This window comes from Sus scrofa, chromosome 6 (genome assembly GCF_054392235.1).
Source record: "Sus scrofa isolate SSC_HxYL_T2T_F1_AM1 chromosome 6, Sscrofa_HxYL_maternal_Yorkshire_Landrace_v2.0, whole genome shotgun sequence".
Classification (NCBI taxonomy): Eukaryota; Metazoa; Chordata; class Mammalia; order Artiodactyla; family Suidae; genus Sus; species Sus scrofa.
In genome coordinates this window covers 65,224,513-65,249,929 of record NC_139388.1, presented here as the reverse complement: position 1 = coordinate 65,249,929, position 25,417 = coordinate 65,224,513, and the positions used below count along the sequence as shown (strand labels likewise).

At 49.7% G+C, this 25,417-nt stretch overlaps 3 protein-coding genes and 1 pseudogene across 4 annotated transcripts in view; 1 reads left to right on the top strand and 3 right to left on the bottom strand.

Moving 5' to 3' along the window:
* OR10AM7 (olfactory receptor family 10 subfamily AM member 7) overlaps nt 1–9,332 on the bottom strand; it is a 30,120-nt gene extending 20,788 nt beyond the window's left edge. The window contains exons 1-2 of one of the 2 annotated variants that reach the window (XM_084962250.1): nt 9,117–9,332; nt 4,118–5,944 (exon numbers count right to left, since the gene is read on the bottom strand). In XM_084962250.1, the coding sequence (XP_084818376.1) occupies nt 4,907–5,899 (993 nt within the window). In that variant the 5' untranslated portion in view covers nt 5,900–5,944; nt 9,117–9,332 and the 3' untranslated portion in view covers nt 4,118–4,906. Of the gene's footprint in view, nt 1–4,117; nt 6,147–9,116 lie in introns of those variants that run through there. The other variant, XR_014806766.1, reaches the window with a different exon arrangement.
* The window catches only part of ZFP28 (ZFP28 zinc finger protein), a 183,404-nt gene that overhangs the window by 110,838 nt on the left and 47,149 nt on the right, over nt 1–25,417 (top strand). The gene's annotated exons all lie outside the window — the stretch shown is intronic.
* Nucleotides 14,465–15,433, bottom strand: LOC100739859 (olfactory receptor 2A7-like). Its single transcript, XM_005664908.1, has one exon. The coding sequence runs from the start codon at nt 15,431–15,433 to the stop codon at nt 14,465–14,467; it is 969 nt and encodes a 322-aa protein (XP_005664965.1).
* LOC100739828 (olfactory receptor 13H1-like) lies at nt 23,933–24,861 on the bottom strand (annotated as a pseudogene).

Genomic DNA, 25,417 nt, shown 5'->3' with positions numbered 1-25,417 from the left:
TTCTACAAGGAAGGACTGGGAAAACCTCACACAGGGTCTGACATTTTAAAATCTATTTTTATTGACGTAGAGTGGATTAACAATGTCGTGCCAGTTTCTGCTGTACATCAAAGTGGCCCAGGCATACCTATATATACGTATGTGTATGCTTTTTCTCATATTATCTCCCATCATGGCCTACCCCCAAAGATTGGATGTATTTCCCTGTGCTGTACAGCAGGGTCTCATTGCTCATCCATTCTAAATGCCATAGTTTGCATGCAGAGGGTCTGACGTTTTAACTGAGCCTTGAAGGATTTGTAGAATTATTAAGGTTAGAAAAAGCAGAGAGTGTGAGCCACCTAGGGAAAGGAACTTCACCAGCGGAGGTGCAAAGATGTGACTACACTTTAATCAAAGTCACTCTGCAAGTTCAAAACTTCTGCTCAGATTTTCAGTTCCCATCCCAGCCATTCATTTTCTCTTTCCTTTTCTTTTGTCTTTTTGCCTTTTTAGGGCCGCACCCCATGGCATATGGAGGTTCCCGGGCTAGGGGTCGAATCGGAGCTGCAGCTGCCAGCCTACACCACAGCCACAGCAATGCCAGCCAAGCTGCATCTGCAACCTACACTACAGCTCAGGGCAACACAGGATCATTTACCCACTGATCAAGACCAGGGATCGAAACTGATGGTTCCTAGTCGGTTTTTTAAACCACTTAGCCCTAACAGAAACTTCCAGCCATTCCTTTTCAACCATTCCTCAGAGACATCTCGGTATGGCAGAGAGAATTCAGGCATTAGAATACAAGGCACCTGAACTCCAATTCCAAATCCTCTACTGCTTACTTGTATCAAATCTAGCATTTTTACTCCTCTTACTGACCCTCAGTTTCTCCATCCATAAAAGAGGAACTGTATTTGTAATGATATTATAGGATTATTGAGATACTTCATGGAGGTCATACAGGAAAACACTCACAAAGCATCTGTCATAGGGTAGACTGCTGCCAGTACTATTTCCTCTCTTCTCATCTGGATAAGTCCTTCCTTTGCCCCCTGCAGGTGAACGACCCAGACTCCTTACCTGAATAGCTCACGTAAGAGGAGTCTTGCGTGTCTCTGGCCAGTGACCAGATGGTCTGAGCTCGCACTCAGGGACAGAATTTTCGGGAATGGGACCGGAGAGTTCAGTAGTCGGAAGACAGGGAGAGCTCCTTGAATTCACACCAACCTGGAAGGCGCTGACCATGGTGCTGAGCAGGAGCTCCCGCCAGACCCACCTCACGTCTTCACCTGGCACACACTCTGACCTGGTGTTGTCTGGGCACTGCCACGCCGCCTCTGTCCTCCATGCCAACGTGCAGAGAAACCGGCTTAAACAAAGCTAAGGATCTCTGAGGCCTCCCTCCCCTAATCTCTGTGGAATTGACAGAAGGGAAAGGCTTTTCTTTTTTCTGAATTACAATTGGGCTTGAGGGAAGAGGGCAAAGCCACCCCTAATTTAGAATCCATCTTTAGGCCCTGTCAATAAGCATGCATTGATACCCTACTGTGTGTTAGAATGTGTTCTGTATGCTGGGAACACAAAAACCAATCAGACTTCACTTCTGTCCAAGGTCTGTCATCAAGGTGAATATGGAACTAGATGAGGACTAGGAATTGAGGAAGCAGAGGAAGGGGACTAGTCTAGTTATGGGGACTTACAGGAGACTTTCAGGAGAATGTACTAACTGAATTGAAGGTTGGGAAAGACTCTGAAGATCAGCCTCACTCAGCACCAGAAACACTCCACATGTACAAAAAGCACATGCCAGGTCGTTTGCACGATTCTCTTAAACACTCTCCTCTGAGGCTTCTGTATGAATGTAGAATTCCTTAGTGTGACATTTCAGGGTCTACATTATATGTCCCTACACTATGTGGACTCCTCCTCATGCCTGCAACACCCAGTTTCCTTTCATATTTCTGTCTCTTGTCTTGTTCCGATCCATCAGCCAAGTGTACCTTCTCTTGTGTCATGTTCTCCTGCAGAAATGAGTCATCTTCTGAGGTTGCATTGTTTGGAAAAGCTACCATGAGCCCCCTTTATCCCCTCTTCTTTACTTTATGGATTTTTAATTGATAAGATATGCATAACATAAAAGCCATCATTTTAGTCAGGTTCTAAGTGTACAGCTCAGTGTTATGAGCTTCGTTTACACTGTGGTGCAACCATCACCACCGTCCACCTCCAGAACGCTTCTCGTCTTGCAAAACTGAAACTCTGTAACCACTAAACACTAACTCCCTATCCCCTCCTCCCACGGACATTGCCTTTCTACTTTCTGTCTCTATGGATCTGACTCATATTAGTGGAATCATACAGTATCTTTTTCTGTGACTGGCTTATTCCATTGAGCTTAATGTCCTCAAGGTTCATCCAGGTTGTAGCCTGGATCAAAATGTCCTTTATATTTATTTATTTAGTCTTTTTGCCTTTTCTTGAGCCGCTCCCGTGGCATATGGAGGTTCCCAGGCTAGGGGTCGAATCAGAGCTGTAACTGCCAAGCCTACACCAGAGCCACAGCAACTCAGGATCCAAGCCACATCTGCAACCTACACTACAGCTCACGGCAATGCCGGATCGTTAACCCACTGAGCAAGGCCAGGGATTGAACCTGCAACCTCATGGTTCCCAATCGGCTGCATTAACCACTCCGCCACGACGGGAACTCCTGTCCTTTCTCTTTAAAGTGACTAAGATCCAATGGTATGGAGAGACCACATTTTGTTTATCCCTTCATCTGTCATTTGTTTCCACCTTTTAACTATTGTGAGTAATACTCCTATAAACACAGATGTGCAGGTATCTCTCTGAGACCCCACTTCCCATTGGGATCCCAACCCCCTTTGTTTAAAGCTGCCTGGAGCTAGTTGGATGTCTTTAGATCAGGGGCTTACAGAGCTGACTCAGCTCAGCAAGTTGGGTCAAGAAAATAAATATTCGGAGTTCTCTTTGTGATTCAGCAGCAATGAACCCAACTAGTATCCATGAGGACATGGGTTCCATCCCTGGCCCCACTCAGTAGGTTAAGGATCTGGCATTGCCATGAGCTGTAGTGTAGGTTGCAGTCGTGTCTCAGATCCCACATTGCTGTGGCTGTGGCATAGACTGGCAGCTGCAGCTCCGATTCAACAGCTAGCCCGGGAACTTCCATATGCTGCAGAAAGAAAGAAGAAAAAAAGAAAGACAGACAGACAGACAGAAAGGAAGGAAGGAAGGAAAGACAAAATGAATGTTCATTCGGCAAACCACATATATAAATCAGGTAACCATAGACTTAGAGCTTCAGTGGCAGACAGGGTTTAAAATCCTAATAATGTCAGGTACTAGCTGTGTGAAAATATTTCTCCTATAGCTATGTATTTTCTGCTGAATTTAGGTGATATCTTCATGCTTTCACAGGCAAGGGCTTGAATGTATGTCTATGTAAAACTGAGTTACTTTGCTGCACACCTAAAATTAACACGACTTTGTAAATCAATTATATTCCAATAGAATTTTTTTTTAAAAAAGTCAAGGGCTTGGTATGGATTTTCTACCAAAATAAAAAGATTGGAGAGGTATCAAAATACTTGAAGGAAGTTGTTAAGTGTTTCAGTTAGGAAGTTGTTAAGTGTTTCAATATTAGGAAACTAATATTTTCTTTTTATAAGAAGTTTGAATCTTATGGAAGTAAACATTCCCTTTCCCATTTCAAATCTGCTCTTTGTAGGTAAAATAGAAAAGAGCTGCTATTGATTTATATATGTATTATTGTATGTATACTTTTGTTTTTAACAAATGGGATCATACTATGCAAGTTCTTTTATGATTTCTTTGTTTAACTCCTAATCATGGTTCATCTTTCCGTATCTCTACATACAGGTCTGTCTCATAACTTTTTAACAGCTGCTTAGTATTTCACTGTATATTAGGCACCATAATTTATTTTACCAATCCCAATGTTATAAAATTAGGTTGTTTCACTTTTTTTTGTTACCATTCTAAAAAATTCTAAAATGAACATTTGTATACAAATATCGCTACAGAGGGTGCAACAGCCACCATGGAAAACAGTAGGAGAGTCCTCCAGAAAATAAAAATGAAGCTATCATATGATCCAGGAATTCCACCTCTTGTTATACATCCAAAGGAAATGAAAACAGAAAGTTGAAGAGATATATCCACTCCCATGTTTACAGCAGAATTATTCACAAGAGCCAAGATATGGAAACAACCTGGATGTCCATCAGCGAATACAGGGATGAAGAAAATGTCACACACACAAAATGGAATATCATTCCACCATGAGGAAGAAGGACATATACTAAAAAGTAACTGCAAAAAATAGTGCACGGGACACAGGTGTACTCAAAACTTATCAGCAATTCACATTAACTGGTTGTCCTGCATTTGTATTTGCCACTTCCACAGGAACTGTGCTTTCACTACTTTTTTTTTTTTTTTGGAGGGGGCACACCCACGGCATATGGCTAGGGGTCGAGCATCAGAGCTGTATCCACTGGCCTATGCCACAGCTACAGCAACACGGGACCTGCACCACCGCTCATGGCAACCCTGGATCCCCAACCCACTGAGCAAGGCCAGGGATCGAACCTGCATCCTCATGGATGCCAGTCAGATGTGTTTCCACTGAGTCATGACAGGAACTCCTTACCGTGCTTTTAAACACAAGTACGGATCATGCTCCACTATCAGGAACAGAAACTTACCCTACTCAACAAAGGCAAGTGCGTGAATGATGGCTCCGCTGCAGACAGCCATTAGGGAGATGCTGGTGCTGTTGCAAAGCAGGGAATCCAAGGAGAAACAGAAAGAATTCAGTATGATGCATAGAGAGGTGTCTAAAGACCAGCCAGGCATTGGATGAAAGGCTCTGGAATCAGACTGCTCCTGGAATATGCGTCCCTCTACCTCGAACACACACCTGCCCCAGGGCAGCCTTCACCTCCTTGTTCCGCAGGCTGTAGATGAGGGGGTTGAGCATGGGGGTCACCAGGGTGTAGGACAGGGACACCACCTGCTTGCTCTCCGGGGAGTAGCTGGCCTTGGGTCGCAGGTGGATGACCCCCGTGGTGCCATAAAACAGAACCACCACGATGAGGTGGGAGGCACAGGTGGACAGGGCCTTGCGGCGCCCCCTGGCCGACGGCATCTGCAGCACGGTGGCCAGAATCTGGGCGTAGGACGTGGCTATCAGACAGAAGGGAACCATGATAACCAGCACCGTGGCCACCAACACGTTGTCCTCGAAAACCCTGGTGTCGGCACACACCAGGCTCAGCAGAGGGGCGATGTCGCAGAAGAAGTGGCGGATGCCACGCGGCCCGCAGAAGGGGAACCGGAACAGCCAGACGGTGAAGACCAGAGCCACGGGCGCGCCCGCCAGCCAGCACGCGGCGGCCAGCCGATGGCAGAGCCGCGGGCTCACGATGGCGCCATAGCGCAGGGGCCTGCAGATGGCCACGTAGCGGTCCCAGGCCATGGCCGTCAGAAGGAAGCACTCAGACGAGACACAGGACAGCACCAGGAGCAGCTGCAGGGCGCAGCCCGCGGGCGACACGCCGCGCCCGGGCCGCAGCAGGGTCCCCAGCAGCCGAGGCACGACGTCCAGCGAGAAGCACATCTCCACCAGGGCCAGCTGGCGCAGGAAGAAGTACATGGGCGCGCGCAGGCCGGCGTCCAGGGCGGGCAGCAGCACGATGAGCGCGTCGCCCAGCAGCGCGAGCAGGAAGGCGGGCAGGAAGAGCGCGGCGAGCGGCGGCCGCAGCGCGGGCACGTGCGCGAAGCCCAGCAGCACGAACTGGCCGGCCGAGCTCAGGTTGGCCCAGGGCGGGGCAGCGGGGGCGCCCGGGGGAGCCCAGGCCGCAGGCATGGACCCAGGGGTGCGTGGGGAGCCGGCCCCCCGGGACGAGGCGGCCTGCGGGAGGGAAGAGGTGAGGAGCAGCCACGAAGTGGGAAGGGGCGCCTGCCTGGCCGCTGACCCGACAGGGCGCGCTCTGCAGAGCAGGGAGGGATCTTATTAGAAGGCAAGTCAGACCCCGTCACACTCAGGGCGCGCCTTGCAGACCCGGTGGACGCGGCAGGGACCCCAAAGGCCTTGCTGGAGTCCTCTAGGCCCTGGCGGGCCTGGCCCCGCCCACCTCCGACTCTGCTCCACGGAGCCCCGCCCACCTCTGACTCTGCTCCACGGAGCCCCGCCCACCCTCAAGGCCTTGTCCTGCCTCAGGGCTTTTGCACTGCCATCCCCTCTCCTGGGTGTTAGGACACTGTTTCCCCTTTACGGGGTCCTGTGTGGACTGGTTCCTGGCCACCTCTCCATCCTCTTCTGCTGAGCTTCCTGCTAAGTCTGGCTTCAAAGACCTACTCACGATCCACGAATATCTGCCTTTTCTCCTCACCCCAGGGCCTTTGCACTTGTTATTACTGCTTCTTGAGACACACAGGTTACTGCATGTTTGTATAACTGCTTCCTCTCTTCCTTCAAATATCAGCTAGGATGCTCCTCCTTGTGAGAAATTGTTTCTCAATAACCTGGTTTAAGGGAGCCCCTCCCCACACCCCAACATGGACATATGCCAGTCACTCTCTGTGCCATCATCTCATTCCTAAAAGCACCTTTGAGGTGTTCCCATCATGGCTCAGTGGCGAACGAATCCGACTAGGAACCACAAGTTTGCCGGTTCGATCCCTGGCCTTGCTCAGTGGGTTAAGGATCTGGCATTGCCGTGAGCTGTGGTGTAGGTTGCAGACACGGCTCGGATCCCGCGTCGCTGTGACTCTGGCGTAGTCTGGCGGCTACAGCTCTGATTCGACCCCTAGCCTGGGAACCTCCATATGCTGCGAGAGCGGCCCAAGAAAATGGCAAAAAAGACAAAAATAAAATGAAAGCACCTTTGAAATGGCCCGTTTATTTGCTCACCTGTTTATTATCTGTCTGCCCCACGGAGTGTTACATCCATGAGGACTTCTGCCTGGTTCACAGTAGGTGCTCCGTAAAATCTGGTCCTTTAAATGGTTGCCTCTTTTCCAGTAAACAGAAGACAAAAATAATGGTCTTTCTCCCCACACAGTGTGTTCTATTCTGTTTGGTTTGGATCTATCTATTCTATCTGAATTTTTTAATGTTGGTTGGACCCATTAAATGAAGAAGAGGTGGTACATCAGGGCACATTGCTGCCTCCTGCTATGCCTTCTCACTCCAATTTCCCAGCACCTGAAAAGAAGGCATGGATTCTTTCTGTGCCACAGAGCAGTACTTTCCAAAATCCGGGTTGTGATCCACTAATAGATGATGAAATAAATTTAGTAGGATGTGGCCCGCGTTCTTATGACGAAGTAGGGTACATTTTTAAAAATGAGATCATGATACTGTGAGCTGGAGCTTGGCACCTGCCACCCACCTCTACAAGGACTGAATCCTGAGCCACTGCCACTGCTGGCCCTCAGCACCCCTGAACGGAGCTCAGGGTGGAGACCAGGAGGGAAGCCCTCTGTGCTCTGGGAAAACAGGCAGAACAAGTCTTCTGAGAGTGAGATTTTTTCAGGAGATTTTATGAGCCCAATTCTTGCATCTCCTCGTATCTAGAAAAGCACTAAAATTCTTCACGGGGCCTCAGCTCCTTGTGACCACCAATAACCTTCACGAGACCACCAGCAGCTGCCTTTAGCAAATGTGTGCTTCAATGCATGTACCACCCCCGCCTCCACCAAAATCAGGTCTATGCTGAGTTTTCCCCCATCTCTTTAGAGCAGTTTCTCAGAGTTATCTGAAATGCTGCCTCCCAGGCTATAGTCCTCATTTTGCCCCAAATAAAAAATTTATCTCTCCACTTTTAGGCTGTGCATATTTTTTTAAGTCGACAGTACATAGTAAGGGTGAGAATTGGTTCATGAAACTTCCCTTTCAGGTGTGTGTGTGTGTGTGTGTGTGTGTGTGTGTGTGTGTGTGTATCTGTGTGTCTGTGTACTTACCCAGGAAGTAAACTATTTCTACCTAGTTCTCATAGTCAAAAGAAATTTAAGAAACACCAGCATGGAAATGGCTTTTTATTTAAGGAAAAATGCACTGCTGGGACCTCCTTCTGTTTGAGCTACACTTAAGGCTAAGAAACACTGTCTCTGAATATTGCAAAAAAGTAACAAGACAGTGGCATGGGGGGAGGCAAGGGCTGGGGGGCGCTGCTGGTGGTGAATCTAAGGCAGCTTATAAATTGCATCTGTTTTATAAAGAACTCAGCCATTTAATGAATCCCTGTCTGGGGCAGTATCGTCAGATCTATGGAAAGTGCAAGTAACTCCTGGAGGAAACGAGGGACTGACTGTGCCTCTTGCTGCTGCCATTGGACTCTTGATTTTCTTTTCTTTCTTCCTTTTTTTTTTTTTTTTTTTTTTGACCACACCCATCCATGGCACGCAGAAGTTCCCAAGGCCAGGGATGGAATCCACACCACAGCAATGACCCAAGCCACTGCTGGATACCTAACCCACGGCACCACGCAGGAACTCCTTGATTGACTGATTGATTGACTGATTGATTTTTTTTTTAGGGCCACACCTGCAGCATATAGAAGTTCCCAGGCTAGGGGTCAAGTCAGAGCTATAGCTGCCGGCCTCCACCACAGCCACAGCAACGCGGGATCCGAGCCTCATCTGTGCCCTACCCCACAGCTCCCTGGATCCCCAACCCACTAAGCAGGGCCAGGGATGGAACCCAAGTCCTCATGGATACAAGTTGGATTCATTTCTGCTGTGCCACAATGGGAACTCCCTGACTTTATTTTTAATACAATACTGTCTGACACTCTGACAGTTTTTAGAATCTTTCTCCTATAATACTCACCCCCTAAACAACTGCTACAGCAGGCCCACCTCCAAACTCTGCCCAACACCCATCCTGTCTAAACTCAGCAAAATCTACTGTTCTTTCTGTGAAATCCCTGTTCATTTTCTTTGTCCTCCTGGGAATGACATAGATGAACCTTCAGGCTGGCGGTTATGCCCACGGAGGGAAAGAGAAGGACTCAATATTATATGTACCAAGCCCTTATATGGGCCTTATTTTGTCCCAGGCATTGTTTTAGGCAACTTACCGCCGTTATGGAATCTTCGTGACAGTCCTTCAAACTAAGTACTCACAGGCCCATTTGGCTGTTCAGAGACTCAAAACGTTAAGCAACTTGCCAGCTCCCCGAAGCTCACGGGGAGGTCAGCTGATTCCGACCTTGGCCTGGGTGACTGCCCAAGAGGACAGCCACACCCTCGGTCTGGGTTCAAGGTCTTTCCTGATCATCCTCATTCTTGCTTTTGGCCAGGAGTGGCTGGTGGTGGTTTAAGAGGTTTTGCTAGGGCTCTAACAGGATTTCCTAGATCCTGGCTCTTCAGGCTGTGCTCGGCAGCAGGCAGGGTTAGAGTCACCTGGAAACTGTTTAGAAACACAGCCTTTTGCATTTAGAGTGGATAAGCAATGAGGTCCTTCTGTGCAGCACAGGGACCTATATCCAGTCTTTTGGGAGAGACCATGACGGAAGATAATAGGAGAAAAAGAGTGTGTGTGTGTGTGTGTGTGTGTGTGTGTGTGTGTGTGTGTGTGTGTACATACATATGTGTATATATGCGACTGGGTCACTATGCTGTACAGCAAAAATTGACTTAACATTGTAAATTACATCTACCCTAATAAATTCATCTGATTTTAAAAAAGAATCTGCCTTTTAACAGGAGGTCTGGGTTGGCTGAGAGGGCAGTCATGTTTCACATGTGCTCTCAGCCACGTTGCTTCTCATTGGTTGCACTTGTGTGTCAGTGTCTTTAATGAGAAAAGGATCCACACTTCGCCCAGGGTGGGGGGGCAGGGTCTCATTTACAAACAATGGCTGCTGGTCCTCAGGTAATTAATTCCATGTTTCTTAGAGAAAGAGTGACAGCAAGACAGAGGCAGAGGGACAGGCAGAGAGAAAGAGAAACAGAGAGGAAAAAGGAGACAGAGCGAAACAGAGAGAAATAGAAATTTAGAGACAGAAATCATTAAAATCCTGGTAAAACTGGAAGAGTATATCAGGCGCTTTGACCACTGGTCTCTTGGACCAATAGAAATATTCTCTATCTAGTAAAGGGCTCACAATTTCTTTATCTGGGTCCACAAGATATGAAGAGCTTACAAACCACTTTTTTTTTCTTTCTTTTTTTTTTTCTTTTTTGGGCTGCACTCTTGGCATATGGAAGTTCCCAGGCTACAGGTCGAATTGGAGCTACAGCTGCCAGCCTACACCACAGCCACAGCAACTCGGGATCCAAGACGTGACAGTGACCTACACCACAACTCACAGCAATGCTGGATCCTTAACCCACTGTGCGAGGCCAGGGGCCAAACCCCCATCCTCATGGATACTAGTCGGGTTCTTTAACTGCTGAGCAATGGCGGGAACTCCCGAGGTTACAAAACCTTATCCCCTTTGAAGCAGGGACCTTCTCTGCCTGGGTTGCCACTGAATCCTCAGTTCCTGGCACATCGAGGTGAAGTCTATATTTGAGGACACCCTCTCGTGGAATGATTCCACTTGCCATATGATTTCCAGACACTGGCTATTAATGTCCCTCTGAAGCCTCCTACCCCTACCCTGGCCGTGGCAGGGGTGAACCAAATACAGGCTGCAGAATGACAACGGCCTCTGTTAACCCAGCGCCTCATTCCACGCAGCCCCAGAGGCACCTAAGACACTCACCTCTGGACAGGAAAGGGACCTTCTGCCTTGAAGTTATTCTCCTAAATGGAGGTTTAATGAAACACTATTAATGGGGGCATGCTTGGTAGGGGAGGCTAGAGTTAGAGCTTAACTCTTCCACCACATGTGAGGGTGAGGACAGTCCAGTCAGATAAGCGTGCAACCTTGGGCAAGTGGATTAACCTGGGTGAAGCCTCCAATCCCTCACCTGAGAAGGCGAGGTAACAACACTGATGGCTCTGGGCTGGTGGAGAAGAAAGGCCAGGCAAAGTGTACATGCCCCCCAAAGTTTCAGGAAGCTGGCTGCAAAGCCAATCGGATGGAAAGAAACCCAAGGTGTCCACCCCATGAGATGGTCATGAGAATCCATTGAGATCATGTACCAGCGTGAGAACACCGTGAACATTCAATAACCATGATCATCAATCTCATCACCACCATCAGCATCCCTGCTCCATCCCCACCCCATCCATCACCGTTACCCCTTTCTTATCATCACCACGTCCTCATCACAGTATTACCATCATTTTCGTCCCCATCATCACCATCCTCAGCTCCATCACCCTCATCCTCACCACCCCCACCACCACCACCATCCTCACCATCATCACCACCACCCCCACCACCATCATCACCACCATCAGCATCCCTGCTCCATCCCCATGTCCATCACTGCTGCCCCTTTCTTATCATCACCATGTCTTCATCACAGTATTACCATCATTTTCATCCCCATCATCCTCATCTCCATCACCCTCATCCTCACCAACCCCGCCATCATCCTCACCATCACCACCATCCTCATCACAGTATTACCATCATTTTCATCACCATCATCACCACCCCACCACTATCATCCTCACCATCACCACCACCAACATCATCTTCATCCTCACCACCATCACCACCACCAGCAGCAGCAGCACCACCACCATCAACATCATCCTCATCCTCATCCCCATCACCATCACCCTCACTGTCACCACCGCCACCACCATCATCACCACTGAAGAATGACAAGGCCATGATGCACTGTTACAAATTATCCCCAATGTTGGCAGAGGGGCTGTGATGGGCCCAGCATCACACAAGTAGGCAGACGTGCCCCAGTCCTCTCCCCCCTGGACCCCTTCCTCTTTGCCGAAGACCCACTCACCTTCTTCTTGATCTGTCTGGAGCACAGAACAACCCCTCTTGATCTAGATGCTCCTGGGCCTGACTAGGAAACAGAGATTTCAGTCTTCAGCTCTGGCCACGGAATGAGGGCTCTGAGGACTCAGCCCACAGAGAATTCATTACTAACTCCATGCTGGTGTGCCAGGTGCAGGCAGAGGGAAGTGGGGACCGTGGAGCCTCCACTTCCCTGGAGGTTGTGGTCCCTCTTCCCTCCTCCTGGGCTTCTCTATCCCATGGTCCTTCCTACCTCCCGCCTCCAGGATATCCCAGAGGAGCTGGATTCTGTCTGCTCCTATCACTCACATAAGAAGCCCACGTTCTTCACGCTGGCATTTGAGCCCCCCAAATTCCCCCAGCGCCCCACACCCCCACCCTCATGTCTCATCATGGCCATGCCACCCTTCCCCACACCCCCATGACTCCTGGTTATGTCAGGGGAGCTGAAAGGAGCTCCGTGCTTAGGATTCATGCTCTTTCCTCTAGGGCTGCCACACTTCAACCATAAAAATACCCATTTTAAGGGCCTTATTATAGAAAATGAAAGTATTAGCTGTTGATGACAGCGGTTGGGTGTGTGACCTTTGCAACCAGTCTTCCCCGCCTTGCTTGCTTGGGCAAAGGGTTTGAACATCATGACATACAGTTTTCCCTTCTATAAAAGGGGCATAAAATAGTTCCTACCTCCTAATGGTGTGTGTGTGTGTGTGTGTGTGTGTGTGTGTGTGTGTGTGGTAATGATCAATATACCTCCTACTTCTAGGGGACTAGCACAATGCCTGGCTCCAGAAACATTCTCCAGGAGCTCCCTGGTGGCTCAGTGGATTAAGAATCCAGTGTTGTCATTGCAGCGGCTTGGATACCTGTTGCGATGCAGGTTTGATCCCTATCCCAGGAATTTCCACATCCAGTGAATGCATTAAAAAAAAAATTGGAAATGTTCTCGGTATGTTATAACTGCGTGCCTGACCAAAATGCCACCTCTCCAGGCCCTGCAGTAGCCCCATCATATTGAGAGGGCGCCATATGTGTTTGTAGGATGAATGAGTGAACTTAACCATTTGTTGATTGCCCAGGATGTGCCAGGTGCCTATTTAAGTGCTTTACCAACTGTGAGTCAGTTTATTAAGTCACAAACAGTATTAGAAATGGGATAGACCACGATTTCCCCGGGTGGCTCAGCAGGTTAAGGACCCAGCATTGTCACTGCTGTGCTTGGGTTCAATCCCTGGCCCAGGAATTTCTGCATGCCACAGGCACAGACAAAAAACAAAAACAGAAACAAAAAACCAAAAAACCAAACAAAACAAAATGGAGTAGAACAGAGAATATCGGTGTCCCAGGACTGAAGGATGGGTGACGTTTCAGCCATGCCCATGTCGTTATCTATACCTACATCCATATTCCTTTCTCTCTGCTCACATCTGGATCGATTTCTCCATGTATATCCACGCCCCATCCATGTGGAATCAGTCTTGCTGTATCTTCCTCCCTGTCCACACCCAGGTCAGTTTCAGATCCCACACATGAGGGCGGTCACACAGCCTTGGCTTTCTCCAGGTGACTTTGCGTAACACCAGGTGCAACCATGCTGTCACACGTGGTTCTGGAAACTGCCCGCCTTTGACTCTCATGCGTCCCCTCCCAGCTGCATGTGTGACACGACTTACTTGTGCCTTCATCCCCCCCCCTTTAAATGTGTGAAAGGAGGATCACAGTCTAATCTACATCATCAGGTTATTCTGCAGCGTGAGTGATGACACGCAAAGTCCTTATTGAAAAAGCTTGGCCCGTAAATTCTACATCAAGGGCAATGTATTATATCTGAGTGACAACGAATGTCTTACATGGGGCTGGGGTCAAAAAAAAAAAAAAAATGAAAGTCCATACTGGACATATTTTCATCCTGCCACTGATTCTTTTGGATCAGTCTTTCATCCCACATCAAGGATCTGCAAACTACGCCCCTATCCCATTGCCTGTGACCCTCAAGCCAAAAAAAAAAAAAAAAAAAAAAAAACAAAAAAAACAAAAAAAAAAGGTTTCGCATGATTGAAAAGAAAATCAAAAGAAGATTATTTTGTAATCAGTGAGCATTTATATAAAATTCAAATCTCAGCATTCCTGAAGAGTTTTTTTTTCTTTTTCTTTTAAATAAATTTGGAGTCTAGGTGACTTACAGTGTTGCATTGGTTTCAGGTGTACAGCAAAGTCGATCAGCCATGCTATACCCATGTCCATTCTTTCTCAGAGACGTTGACCCCTACAATTATACTCATTCACAGATTGTATGAGGCTCCCAGGCTGCAGTGGCAGAGCTCAGCAGTTGCAACAGAGCAGGTATAACTGGCAAAGCTGAAAAAATATTTACGTTCTGGCCCGTTACAGCAATGTTGGTGGGCCCCTGACCTATGCACAGAGACAATATGACCTATGCACATATAGACAATGCACTCAAGGATTCAGAGAGGTCCAGTGACATGTACTGTTCAAGATCACAGCCAGGAGGAAGCTTCTAGCTCTGTGCTGGCAGCTCCCCACGCTCAACCCAGGGCAGTGCGGAACCCCCGGAGGCGGGCGAGGGCATAGCAGGCTGCCGCATGGACCTCGCTGTTCCGAAGGCTGTAGATGAGTGGGTTCAGGACAGGAGTTATGACAAGATAGAAAACAGCCACCAGCTTGTGGCGCTTGGCAGGCAGGGCGCTGGAGCCCTGGGGGCGTAGGTACATGGCAGTTACCGTGCCATAGAAGAGACCCACCACCGCCAGGTGTGAGCTGCAAGTGCACAGAGCCTTGAGGCGGCTCTTGGCAGAAGGCAGCTTGCCCACGGCCGCCAGAATCAAAGCGTAGGAGGCAAGGATGAAGGCCAACGGCACCAAGAGGATGGGGGTGCCCAAGCCATAGACCAGCATGTGATTGGCTGTGGTGTCCGCACACGCGGTCCTCAGCACAGCCGGCAGCTCGCAGAAGAAGTGGTCCACCGGGGGCCTCCCGGGGCAGAAGCGCAGGCGCAGCGCAGCCGCGGCGTTGGGCACCGACAGCAGAAAGCCCAGCGCCCACGCGGTGGTGGCCAGGGCGGCACAGCGCGCCGGCATCATGACCGCCGTGTAGCGCAGGGGCTGGCACACGGCCAGGTAGCCGTCCAGCGCCATGGCAGCCAGGAGGATGGCCTCGCTGCTGCCCAGGGAGATGCCCACGTAGAGCTGGGCCCCGCAGCGCGCCGGGGAGAGGGTGCCGGGGCGGCGTGCCATCATATGCGCCAGAGCCTGCGGGAGCGTGGTGCTCACGTACGCGGTGTCCAGCAGTGCCAGGTGGGCGAGAAGGCGGTACATGGGCCGGTGCAGCCGCCGGTCCAGCGCGATCAGTCCCACGAGGGTGCCATTGCCCAGGACCGTGGCCATGTAGGCCGCCAGGAGTGCCGCCCACAGCAAGGGCCGCAGGGATGGCGGGGCCCACAGCCCCAGCAGCACAAAGTCTGAGGTCCGCGTCTCATTCCAGGCAGCCGGGCCCATCCTGGGGGAGAAGCCCAATTGTGAGGCCCCACTGCAGCCCCTAGTGGGGCGAGGGTGCGGCACCGGGCCTTTTCCTCGGCCCCTTTGCTTCCTTCCTTCTCCCTCCCCCTCCATCTCTCCTCTTTCTGCCTCTGTTTCCCACCCCGTCTCTGGCCGGCCGCCGGGCAAGCTCTCACTGGGTCATTCATTTCTTCCTCTCTCCCTCTTCCCTTTCTTGCTTCCTTAGTTGTTTTATTTTTTATTTTATTTTATTTTTGGTCTTATTTGCCTTTTCTTGGGCTGCTCCCGCCGGCATATGGAGGTTCCCAGGCTAGGGGTTGAATCGGAGCTGTTGCTGCTGGCCTTCGCCAGAACCACAGCAACGCGGGATCTGAGCCACATCTGCAACCTCCACCACAGCTCACGGCAACGCCGGATCCTTCACCCACTGAGCAAGGTCAGGGATCGAACCCGCAACCTCATGGTTCCTCGTCGGATTCATTAACCATTGCGCCACGATGGGAACTCCTTGCTTCCTTAGTTTCTCCCCATTTCTCTAATTACCCTTGTCTTCCTTTTCCCGGCTTTACCACTAGCTCTCTCCGTCTTTTCCCTCTGCCTAGCCCTTATTCTCCAGCACCTGTCATCTCTCCCCCTCCCTGTCTTAACTCCCCTTCCTATGCTCTCTCCTCCCCGACCCCCCTTCTCCCCACCGTCCCCCTTCTCTCTCCCCAGTACCAGCAGAGGAGTCAGTTCATTGCAGAAACAGCCCGGCTCAGGACTCTGGTCTCTGCTCCTCCTCTGGCAGCACCGGATCTGCAGTGGTCAAGCACAGGGCAGGCAGTGGACAGAAGAGAAATCTAGCCGGTTCCTCTCCCAGGAACTCTGTGGATGGTGCCCTTCCTCAAGAGTCGGGGCGGGAGCTCCGGTCGTGGCTCAGCGGAAAGGAATCTGACTAGGATTCCTGAGGACACAGGTTTGATCCCTGGCCTTGCTCAGTGGGTGAAGGATCCGGTGTTGCTATGACCTGTGGTGTAGGTTGCAGAGGTGGCTTGGATCCAGCATTGCTGTGGCTCTGGCGTAGGCAAGTTCCTAGCCTGGGAACTTCCATACGCCTTGGGTGTGGCCCTAAAAAGACAAAAAAAAAAAAAGAGGGCGATCTATGCTGGTCTTGTTCCCAGCTGACCACACCCCCACGGCTGATGCCAGAGCCTGGCATTGAAGTTGTGTTCGTGCGTATTTGTTAAGAGTGGAGGATAGTGGCTGGGGTGGGGGTGTTGTAGGACTTACATACAGGGAGACAGGACACTGAGGCCTTTTTGTCAGGGAGCAGCATTTATTCATGTGGGCACTGGCTCAGTGGGTTCATATCCAAAGGCTGAGCCCCGAACGCGGCAGGGCGCTGTCTTACATGCCCTCCGACCCTCCGTGATTTTTTTTCCTTTTACTCTTTGGTCCCTTTGTCCCCCTTTTAAGGTAACATACATTCTGTAATTTCTGAGTGAACAGTTATAGATCCACGATGCAGGTTGCTACATTGTTACAAAACCGGCTGCGTGTCCAGGTGCTGATGTTGCACGTTGCCTTCCCTTTGTCTTGGGAGGGCCCTTTCCCCTCCCCATGGCAGGGGAAGGGTGTCTCTGGCCTGGAGTGGTTCTGTAAAGAGTCTGCTCCTGATGGAGAACAATGCCGTCGCCCCTCTGTGCCTCTGTCTCCTCTTTTGTTAGATGAGGACAGGAACTATACCTAACTCACAAGCTTCTTGAAGAACAGGAGCTGGAGTTCCCGTCATGGCACAGTGGTTAGTGAATCCGACTAGGAACCATGAGGTTGTGTGTTTCATCCCTGGCTTAGCTCAGTGGGTTAAGGATCTGGCGTTGCCGTGAGCTGTGGTGTAGGTTGCAGATACAGCTCAGATCCCGTGTTGCTGTGGCTCTGGTGTAGGCTGGTGGCTACAGCTCCGATTCAACCCCTAGCCTGGGAACCTCCATATGCCGAGGGAGTGGCCCAAGAAAAGGCAAAAAGACAAAAATAATAATAATAATAATCCAGATGCTTGTTAGGAGAGTCTGAGGGTCAGCCTGTGTGCCCGTCACAGGCTGGATTCAGTGTTAGGCGCTGGAGATGGAAGGATGACCCAGACTGGCACATCTCCATTTCATTTCAGAGTTATTCGATGTATCTTCAACGTGGTCCAGATCTCCAGATGTACCTATCTGTTAAAATCCCGAATCATATAGTGTTTCTTCAGATGGCTACGGTGTCAATTTTATTCTCGTTTTAAAGTACTCTTGGAGACTATGGTCCCCAAATCTGACATTTTCAAACTGTGGATACCATAGCTCTAATTTTAAATGCCTAATGGTCCTGGAGCCTCCCATTAAGTTATGCATAATTTTTAACAGAATGTCAATATCATAAAATCTGTGAGATGCCGCGGCATGCTTAGGATTTCTTTTAGCACTGTGTTTCTGAAATGTCAGTAACACCCCTGAAAATCAGAAATTCTGTAAGATTTTTTAAAGAATGAAATCCTGGAGTTCCTGTCGCAGCTCAGTGATTAACAAACCCGACTAGCATCCATGAGGACACAGGTTCCATTGCTGGTCTTGCGCCGTGGGTGAAGGATCCGGCGCTGCCGTGAGCCGTGGTGTCGGTCGCAGACACGGCTCGGATCGGACGTTGCTGTGGCTGTGGTGTAGGCTGGCCGCTGAAGCTCCGTTTAGACCCCTGGCCTGGGAGCTTCCATGTGGTGCAGGTGCAGCTGGAAGAAGAAGGAGAGGGAGGGGGGAAAGGAGAAGGTGGGCGCCTCGCTTCTTGCCTGTCCATCTGTCTTAACTCTCCTTCTCCAGGAGAGAAGCACCACACTGGATCATATCCCCACCCAACCCGAACGTCCCCCGTGGGTCTCCTTGGCCTCCGGACAAGGTGGAAATTCCTCCACACCTCTACGAGGCCCTTCCTACCTGGGACTATTTTTCGGGCACCCCTAGCACCCCCACCTGTGCTTCAACCTCTAAACCTTCCCTATTTGCTCTCCAACCCCTCAAGCATTTCTTTGCTTAACAAGCACGAGGAACTGTGCTGGCACCTGGGGTTCATGGGGGGGGGGCTGATAAATGATGCTTCTCCTATCCCAGAACGTATGTTGCCCTTAGGGAGGCAGATAACCAACGAGCAAGCGAACAATCATATGTTTTCAGAGAGAGACGACCGGTGACGCAGGAAATACTAGAGTGTAATATGATAGAGTGTGATCATCAGGTGGGCTGTTTTAAAGCAGAGACCAGAGAATCTGACATGCGAGCCATGTCCTGAGGAATACCTCAGCCTGAGCGCTTGCGGAAAGAGCGTTTGGGGCTGTGGGAAGACACGCACACACTTCTGCATAGAAAATAGATGGGTAAGAAGGACGGACTGTAGAGCACTGGGAACTTTACTCGATACTGTGTAACCACCCATGTGGGAAAAGAATCTGAAAAAGAACAGGTGTACTTATATGTGTAACTGATTTACTTTGCTGTACACCTGAAATGAACACAACTTTGACAGTCAACTATATTCTAATAAATTTTTTTAAAGAGCATGTGAGGTAGAGGAAATGGCAAATGCAACGGTGCTAAGGCAGGAATAAGCTTGGGGTACAACAGAATGCCAGTAGCTGGAGTGCCATAAATAAAGGGAAGGATAAGAAGGAAGATGGAGGTGTTCCCTAGTGGCCTCATGGGTTAAGAATCAGAGGGTCACTGCTGTGGCTCCACTTACTGCTGTGGTGGGGGTTTGATCCCTGAACTGGGACCTTCTGCCTGCCACAGGTACGGCAGCCTCCCCCTTCAAAAAAAAAAAAAAATGAAGCTGGAGAGGTCAACATGGGCCAGACCATGTAGGAACAAGACCACGGAGAGTAGCAATCAGAGGGCACAAGATCAGTTTGCAAAACCTGAAGCCATTGGAGAAAAGCTGTGAGTTCTATGCATGCACTAAGCTGTGCTTAAAAAATGAAATGCACCTGAAATTAAGAATCCTTATTCTCCAAATACTCCCACGTATTAAGGGAACTTGACTGGGGGGAGGGGGGAGCTTATTGAATTTTAGGACTTTGGGAGTCCAAAAATAAATACTCTCTCCATAGGCAGTTGTCTGCAGGATCCGGGGCTGCAGAGAGGGAGGTGATGGCTGGAGACGGAGATCTGAGATAAGCAGATGACCTCACATTGAAAGACGTATAGAAGCTGTGGGTTCAGGTGAAGCGCAGCAGAAGAGGTGCAAGCGGAAGTAGCGTGTGCCGGAGTTCCTGTCATGGCTCAGTGGAAACGAATCTGACTAACATCCATGAGGACACAGGTTCAATCCCTGGCCCCGCTCAGTGGGTTAAAGGATCTGGTGTTGCTGTGAGCGGTGGTGTAGGTCGCAGACGTGGCTCAGATCTGGTGTGGCTGTGGCTGTGGCTCCTGATTCAACCCCTAGCCTGGGAACCTCCATATGCCACAGGTTTGGCCCTAAAAAGGCGGGGGGGGGGGAGGAGGAGTGTCTGCCTTTTGGGTCACAAAAGTCTTCAAAATGGGGCACATTGTGCCCCCCAAATTGCCCTCCCACATGCCCTCACACACAAATAATTGAGCACATTGGGGTCTCTGGAGCACCAAACACCAGGCTGCCTGCATGTGGATCTCCCCAAATTCCACAACCTGCCACAGACTCACCTCCACTCAGAAGTGTCCTATGTCCTCCTTCACCATGAAGCAGCTTCGAAGCTCCAGCTCCTCCCCATAGCAGGCCAGTCAGATGGCTCCCCAAGAGCAAGGATGCGCAGCACGTCTGGATTCCTGGCACCTGGGCTCAGAAGCTGAGAGGGTGGCAAACTGGCCCCATCACAGGAAGAATTAAAGTGCTCTCACAGGTTCCCAGGAGAACCCTTGTCCCAGGGGACTGGAAGAAGCCACCACCAGACTCCCTGCTCCGACCAAGCCTCAGGTCAGGACTCTGGGCTCCCATTTGGAACCCCAGTTGGCCGTCACTAATGATGCTTTGGTGGAGAGACCTCGGTGCAAGAGCACAGCCTGGCTTGAGCTCTCCCGGGAGCTCTGCCTGCTCTCCCTGGATGTGGGAACTGAAGGCAGACTGGCGGGGTGGGGAGATGCCAGGAGCCTTGCTTATTTCTTTATCTTTTGTCATTGTCTTACCTTCCTGTCTCTTTCCTTGTTCAGCTCCCTAAATAGCCCTCAATTCCTCTCTCTCTGAAGTTCTCTTCTCTCTATCCCCACATCTGTGTCAGTTTTTTTTGTTTGTTTGTTTGTTTCCCAGCCCTCTTTGTGTCTATATCTCTGCCTTTTTCAGTCTTTCTCTGTTGTGGTTTCTCCAAATGTCTTCATCGGTCCCCCTGCCACTTCATGTCTGTCCTTCACTCTGTTTCATTTCTGCTTGTCTCTCTGACTCACTTGTCAGTTGCTGCATCGAAGTGTCTTTTGCACTCTCTCTCTCCGAGTTTTTCCATTTGCCTGTTCATTTCTCTCCCGGAATCGCCTTCCTTCAGAATGCACCGTTCTCTCTCTCTTTGCCAATCTCTCCCATTGCCATTCTCTCCCATTGCATTTTCTCTCTCTTTCTCCCTTCTTTTCCCCTGTTTTATTTTTCCTTCTCCATCTTTCAAAAGAGTATGATTTTTCAGGGTTGCCAAAAGCAATTTTTAAAAGACATTATATATGCAGGAACTGTTCTAAAATTGGGGAAATGAGCATGTAAATGTTATAATAACCAGTGTTGCACCCACAGACACGCCATAAGGCATCATGAATTCGGGAATTATAAGAGCATTATCTGTGCTCTATCACCTCAGTAACCAGCCTGGGTCCTATCCTGTGACATATGTTAAGTGATGGTCGAGTGGTGGAATAAATTCATAAACAGATTTCATGTGTGGCTGAAGTTGCTTCATGTCCCTGGTTGGGGCCTTTTCTTCCTCTTTATAAAACAATGGCTCTTGACCCCAGTTTGTTCCATAAATATGCTCTGAGGTCACCCTGGCACAAGTTGGTAAGCATCACCTGCCTCCCTTCACTGTCACTGAATCTATAAACTCAATGTCCTTGCAGCTCCAAGGAGAAATCTTAGTCAATGGTGAAGCTGGGCAGGTTACGTGAAGGGCTTAACCAGGAAAATATTTGCCTGCTTTATGGACGCAAAGTACCAATCTTTGCTATAGAGGTGATCCATCCTAACTGATGGATTGGGAAACAGTGACGTCAAGTAACTTGGAGAGTTTGATACCCAACAATAGTTAAATACACCAGCTATGGTTATGATTTTCACAATCCTGTTCCCAATGGGGAAAGTGACACCTCTGTGGTAGGAGAGAGTCTCGAGGCAGCGAGGCCAGGATAAAAGGAAACCGTGCCCAGAATAAAGGGAAAGGGCCAGAGTCCTTTTCTTTGCATTACGCAGCTATGGTATCACGCTGCAGGGAGGCAGCACATCAGATGAACAGGTCTCCGTCTTGCCTGTACCCCGCCCTAGTGGTGGGTCTTTGGGCTAGTCCCTGCCACGCTGGGTGCTTCAATCCTCCACCTTTACCAAATGAGACCACACAGGAGAGGACTGCAGAGGAAAGGGAGGTGTTGGAAAAAGAAAAAATTACTGGTGTGTGAGTACGGATGCAAGTTCTTACTGGGTCTGCCAGGACCGCCACCTGACTTCTTTTTACCCAGGCCATTTCTCAGGGTTTGTCTGCAATGAGGAATTTCACAGCCTGAAAGAACCTCTACCCAAAAGAGCAACCTTGCTTCTGTTGACTGTAAAAGAGTTACAGCCTCTACACTCAGAGCTCGTCTCCTAGAAGGCAGACGGCTACACACAAAATTCTCCCAAATAAGCTCTTGTCTAGAAAAATTTATTGATTTTGTTTTTCTGCTGTACAGCACGGAGACCAAGTTACACATGCATGTATACATACTTTTTCCTCCCACTGCTGTGTTGTGATGTCAGGATCTAGACATAGTTCTCAGTGCTACACAGCAGGCTCTCATGGTTAATCCATTCCAAGAGCAATCGTTTGCATTCGTTAACCCCAAGCTCCCGATCCCTCCCACTCCCTCACTCTCCCCCCCGGGGCAGCCACAAGTCTTTTCTCCAAGTCTATGATTTTCTTTTCTGTAATAAGCTCTTTTCAATCATCCCTGTGGGACTTCGAGGGCACAGGTAACTGGAGCAAACGAACTTGAAGTGTTGGGTTCTGCTTTGGCCTGAGTACTAGAGGCCTCTGTCTCTGACCCAGGATCCTCGTGTCTTTTTCCAGCATCCACTGAATAGACTAGTTTGTAAGTAGGTTAAATCCCTGATCTCTCACAGCTCTTGGCAGAGAGGTAATGCCAGGCAGGAAAGGACTAGCTGGCAGGGGCCATAAAGGCAGCAAGATCAGTGCCTCTGAAATACACACACCGTTTTTAGCTTCCCAGAGTGAGCCACCAAGGCCACAAAGGAGGCCATAGTCACAGCTCCTGCAGGGGGCTGGCCCCTGGGCCCTGAACCCTGGTGGCAGAGTAGGTCATTCCTTTTCCCCTTTAGCCACTGGGAACTTCTGGGGGCAGTCCCCCTCTTGTCCACACCCCACACAACCACACACACACACACTCACACACACACACACACACACACACTGAACCTAGGCTCTTGCCCTCGTTACTGCCCAGTTGGTTTTTGCTTCACTTCCACAGAAGAACTAGTATAGGACTGCATTTTTTATTACTCAGTGAATTTTATTACATTTAGAGCTGTATAGCAATCACCACAACCCAATTTTATAGCATTTCCATCCCAAACCCCCAGCCCATGCCCCCACCCTCAACGTGTCTCCTTTGGAAACCATCAGTTTTTCAAAGTCTGTGACTTGGTATCTGTTCTACAAAAAAGCTCATTGTGTCCTTTTTTTAGATTACACATGTAAGCGATAGCATTTGATGTTGGTGTCTCATTGTCTGACTGACTTCACTTAGCATCATTTCTAGGTCCACCCATGTTGCTGCAAATGCCGATATTTCATTCCTTTTCATGGCTGAGTAATATTCCATTGTGTATATGTACCACATCTTCTTGATCCACTCCTCTGTCGATGGACATTTAGGTTGTTTCCATGTCTCAGCTATTGCAAATAGTGCTGCAATGAACATTGGAGTACATGTGTCTTTGCGAGTCCTGGTTTTCTCTGGATAGATGCCCAGGAGTGGGATGACTGGATCAAATGATAATTCTATTTTTAGTTTCCTGAGGCATCTCCATACTGTTTTCCACACTGGTTACACCAATTTACATTCCCAACAGTGCAGGAGGGATCCCTTTTCTCCATACCCTCTCCAGCCCTTATTGTTTGTAGACTTTCGGATGATAGGATTGCATTTTTTAAAAGTTTTTGTGCGTTCGAGAGAAGGTGTAACACCTCCTCCTAGTATCGTTGCAAGGATACAGTTCACAGCCTCAAGTCAGCAATCGATGAAGTTAACTTATCTCTTCTCCCCTCCATACGACCTCTTAGAGGTCAGTCCTTCTCCCCAGGAGTCTCTTGAGGGCCCCTTTCATGTCCTTGTTCTGCAGGCTGTAGATGAGGAGGTTCATCATGGGGGTGAGGACGCCGTAGGTCATGGAAACGACCTTGTCTTGATAGTGGATGGGCTTGTCCTGGGGCCTCATGTACATGGAGATAGCTGTGCCATAGAAGAGGGCCACCACTGTGAGGTGGGAGCCACACGTGGAAAACGGCTTGCCTCAGCCCTCCACGGACCGCAGCCGCAGCACTGCCACCAGGATCCTTCCATAGGAGGCCACGATGAAGGCGAGAGGGACCAGCAGGGTCAGGGCACTGGTGCCCACCAGGAGTGACTTGTAGAAATGCAGGTCAGAGCAGGCAAGCTTGAGCAGGACCATGAGCTCAGGACCAGGAGCTTGATGACCTGGTGACCACAGAACTCCAAGGGCATGGTCATCACAGGGACCACCGTCAACAAGAAGGCTGCCGTCCAGGAGGTCCTGGCCAGCAGGCCACAAAGCCGGGGCCCCATGCGCACAGAGTAGCGCAGGGGGTCACCGATGGCCAAAGAGCGATCATAGGCCATGGCAGCCAGCAGGAGACACTCCACGACACCCAGGTACAGTCCCGTGGCCATCTGGGCCAAGCATGGTCCTAGCGAGATGATGGGAAGGGCCACCAAGCAGTTGATGAAAACCTGGGGGACGCTGGATGAGGTGTAACATACGTCCAGGAAGGACAGGTTGCTGAGGAAGAAGTACATGGGCGTGTGGAGCTGGGGATCCCAGCAGATCAGGAGCAGGATGAGGCTGTTCCCAAAAAGAGTGACGAGATAGGACAGGAGAAGCAGGCAGAAGAAGACAGCCTGAGCCCGTGGGTGCTGGGACAGCCCAAGCAGCACGAAGGTCTCCCCTGTGCTGTTCTGGGTGCTCATGCTCCTTCTGAAACCCTAGCTGGGCGGGAGAATAGGATCCTCTTAAGGGGTCATTCAGAAACAGGCAACTTCAGATAAACACAGTTTCACACTTTCAAGGCACCACCGTTCATGGTTTCCCGGGCACAGCTGCAAAGGTCACCACGTCCTCACCCCCGCGTTACCATGTCCTTTGCTGGGCATGGTGCTTAATGTAAGTGGCCATTCAGAACCCTCACTGACTCATCCAATCGTATTACCATTTGTTGATGCGTAGACTGACGGAGTGTCAGATGGATTGAGTCCTTCATTCGCTGCCTCCTGTACGTGCTGGTTAACGGGTTATTTAGTGCATGCATTTAGAGCTGAGTCATTCTATCCCAAGTCCATTTATGGATGGATTCATTCGTTGCGTCTTTAGGAGATTTACTCACGCCTTCAACACATGCTTTTGAGTAGATGTTAATTCAGGCCCAACTCCACCCCAGGCAATGGAACATCACAGGTGAGCAAGAAAACAGACCCTGCCCTCAAAGAGGTGATGGACTAAAGAAAAATTTGAAGGGAAACGGGTGGG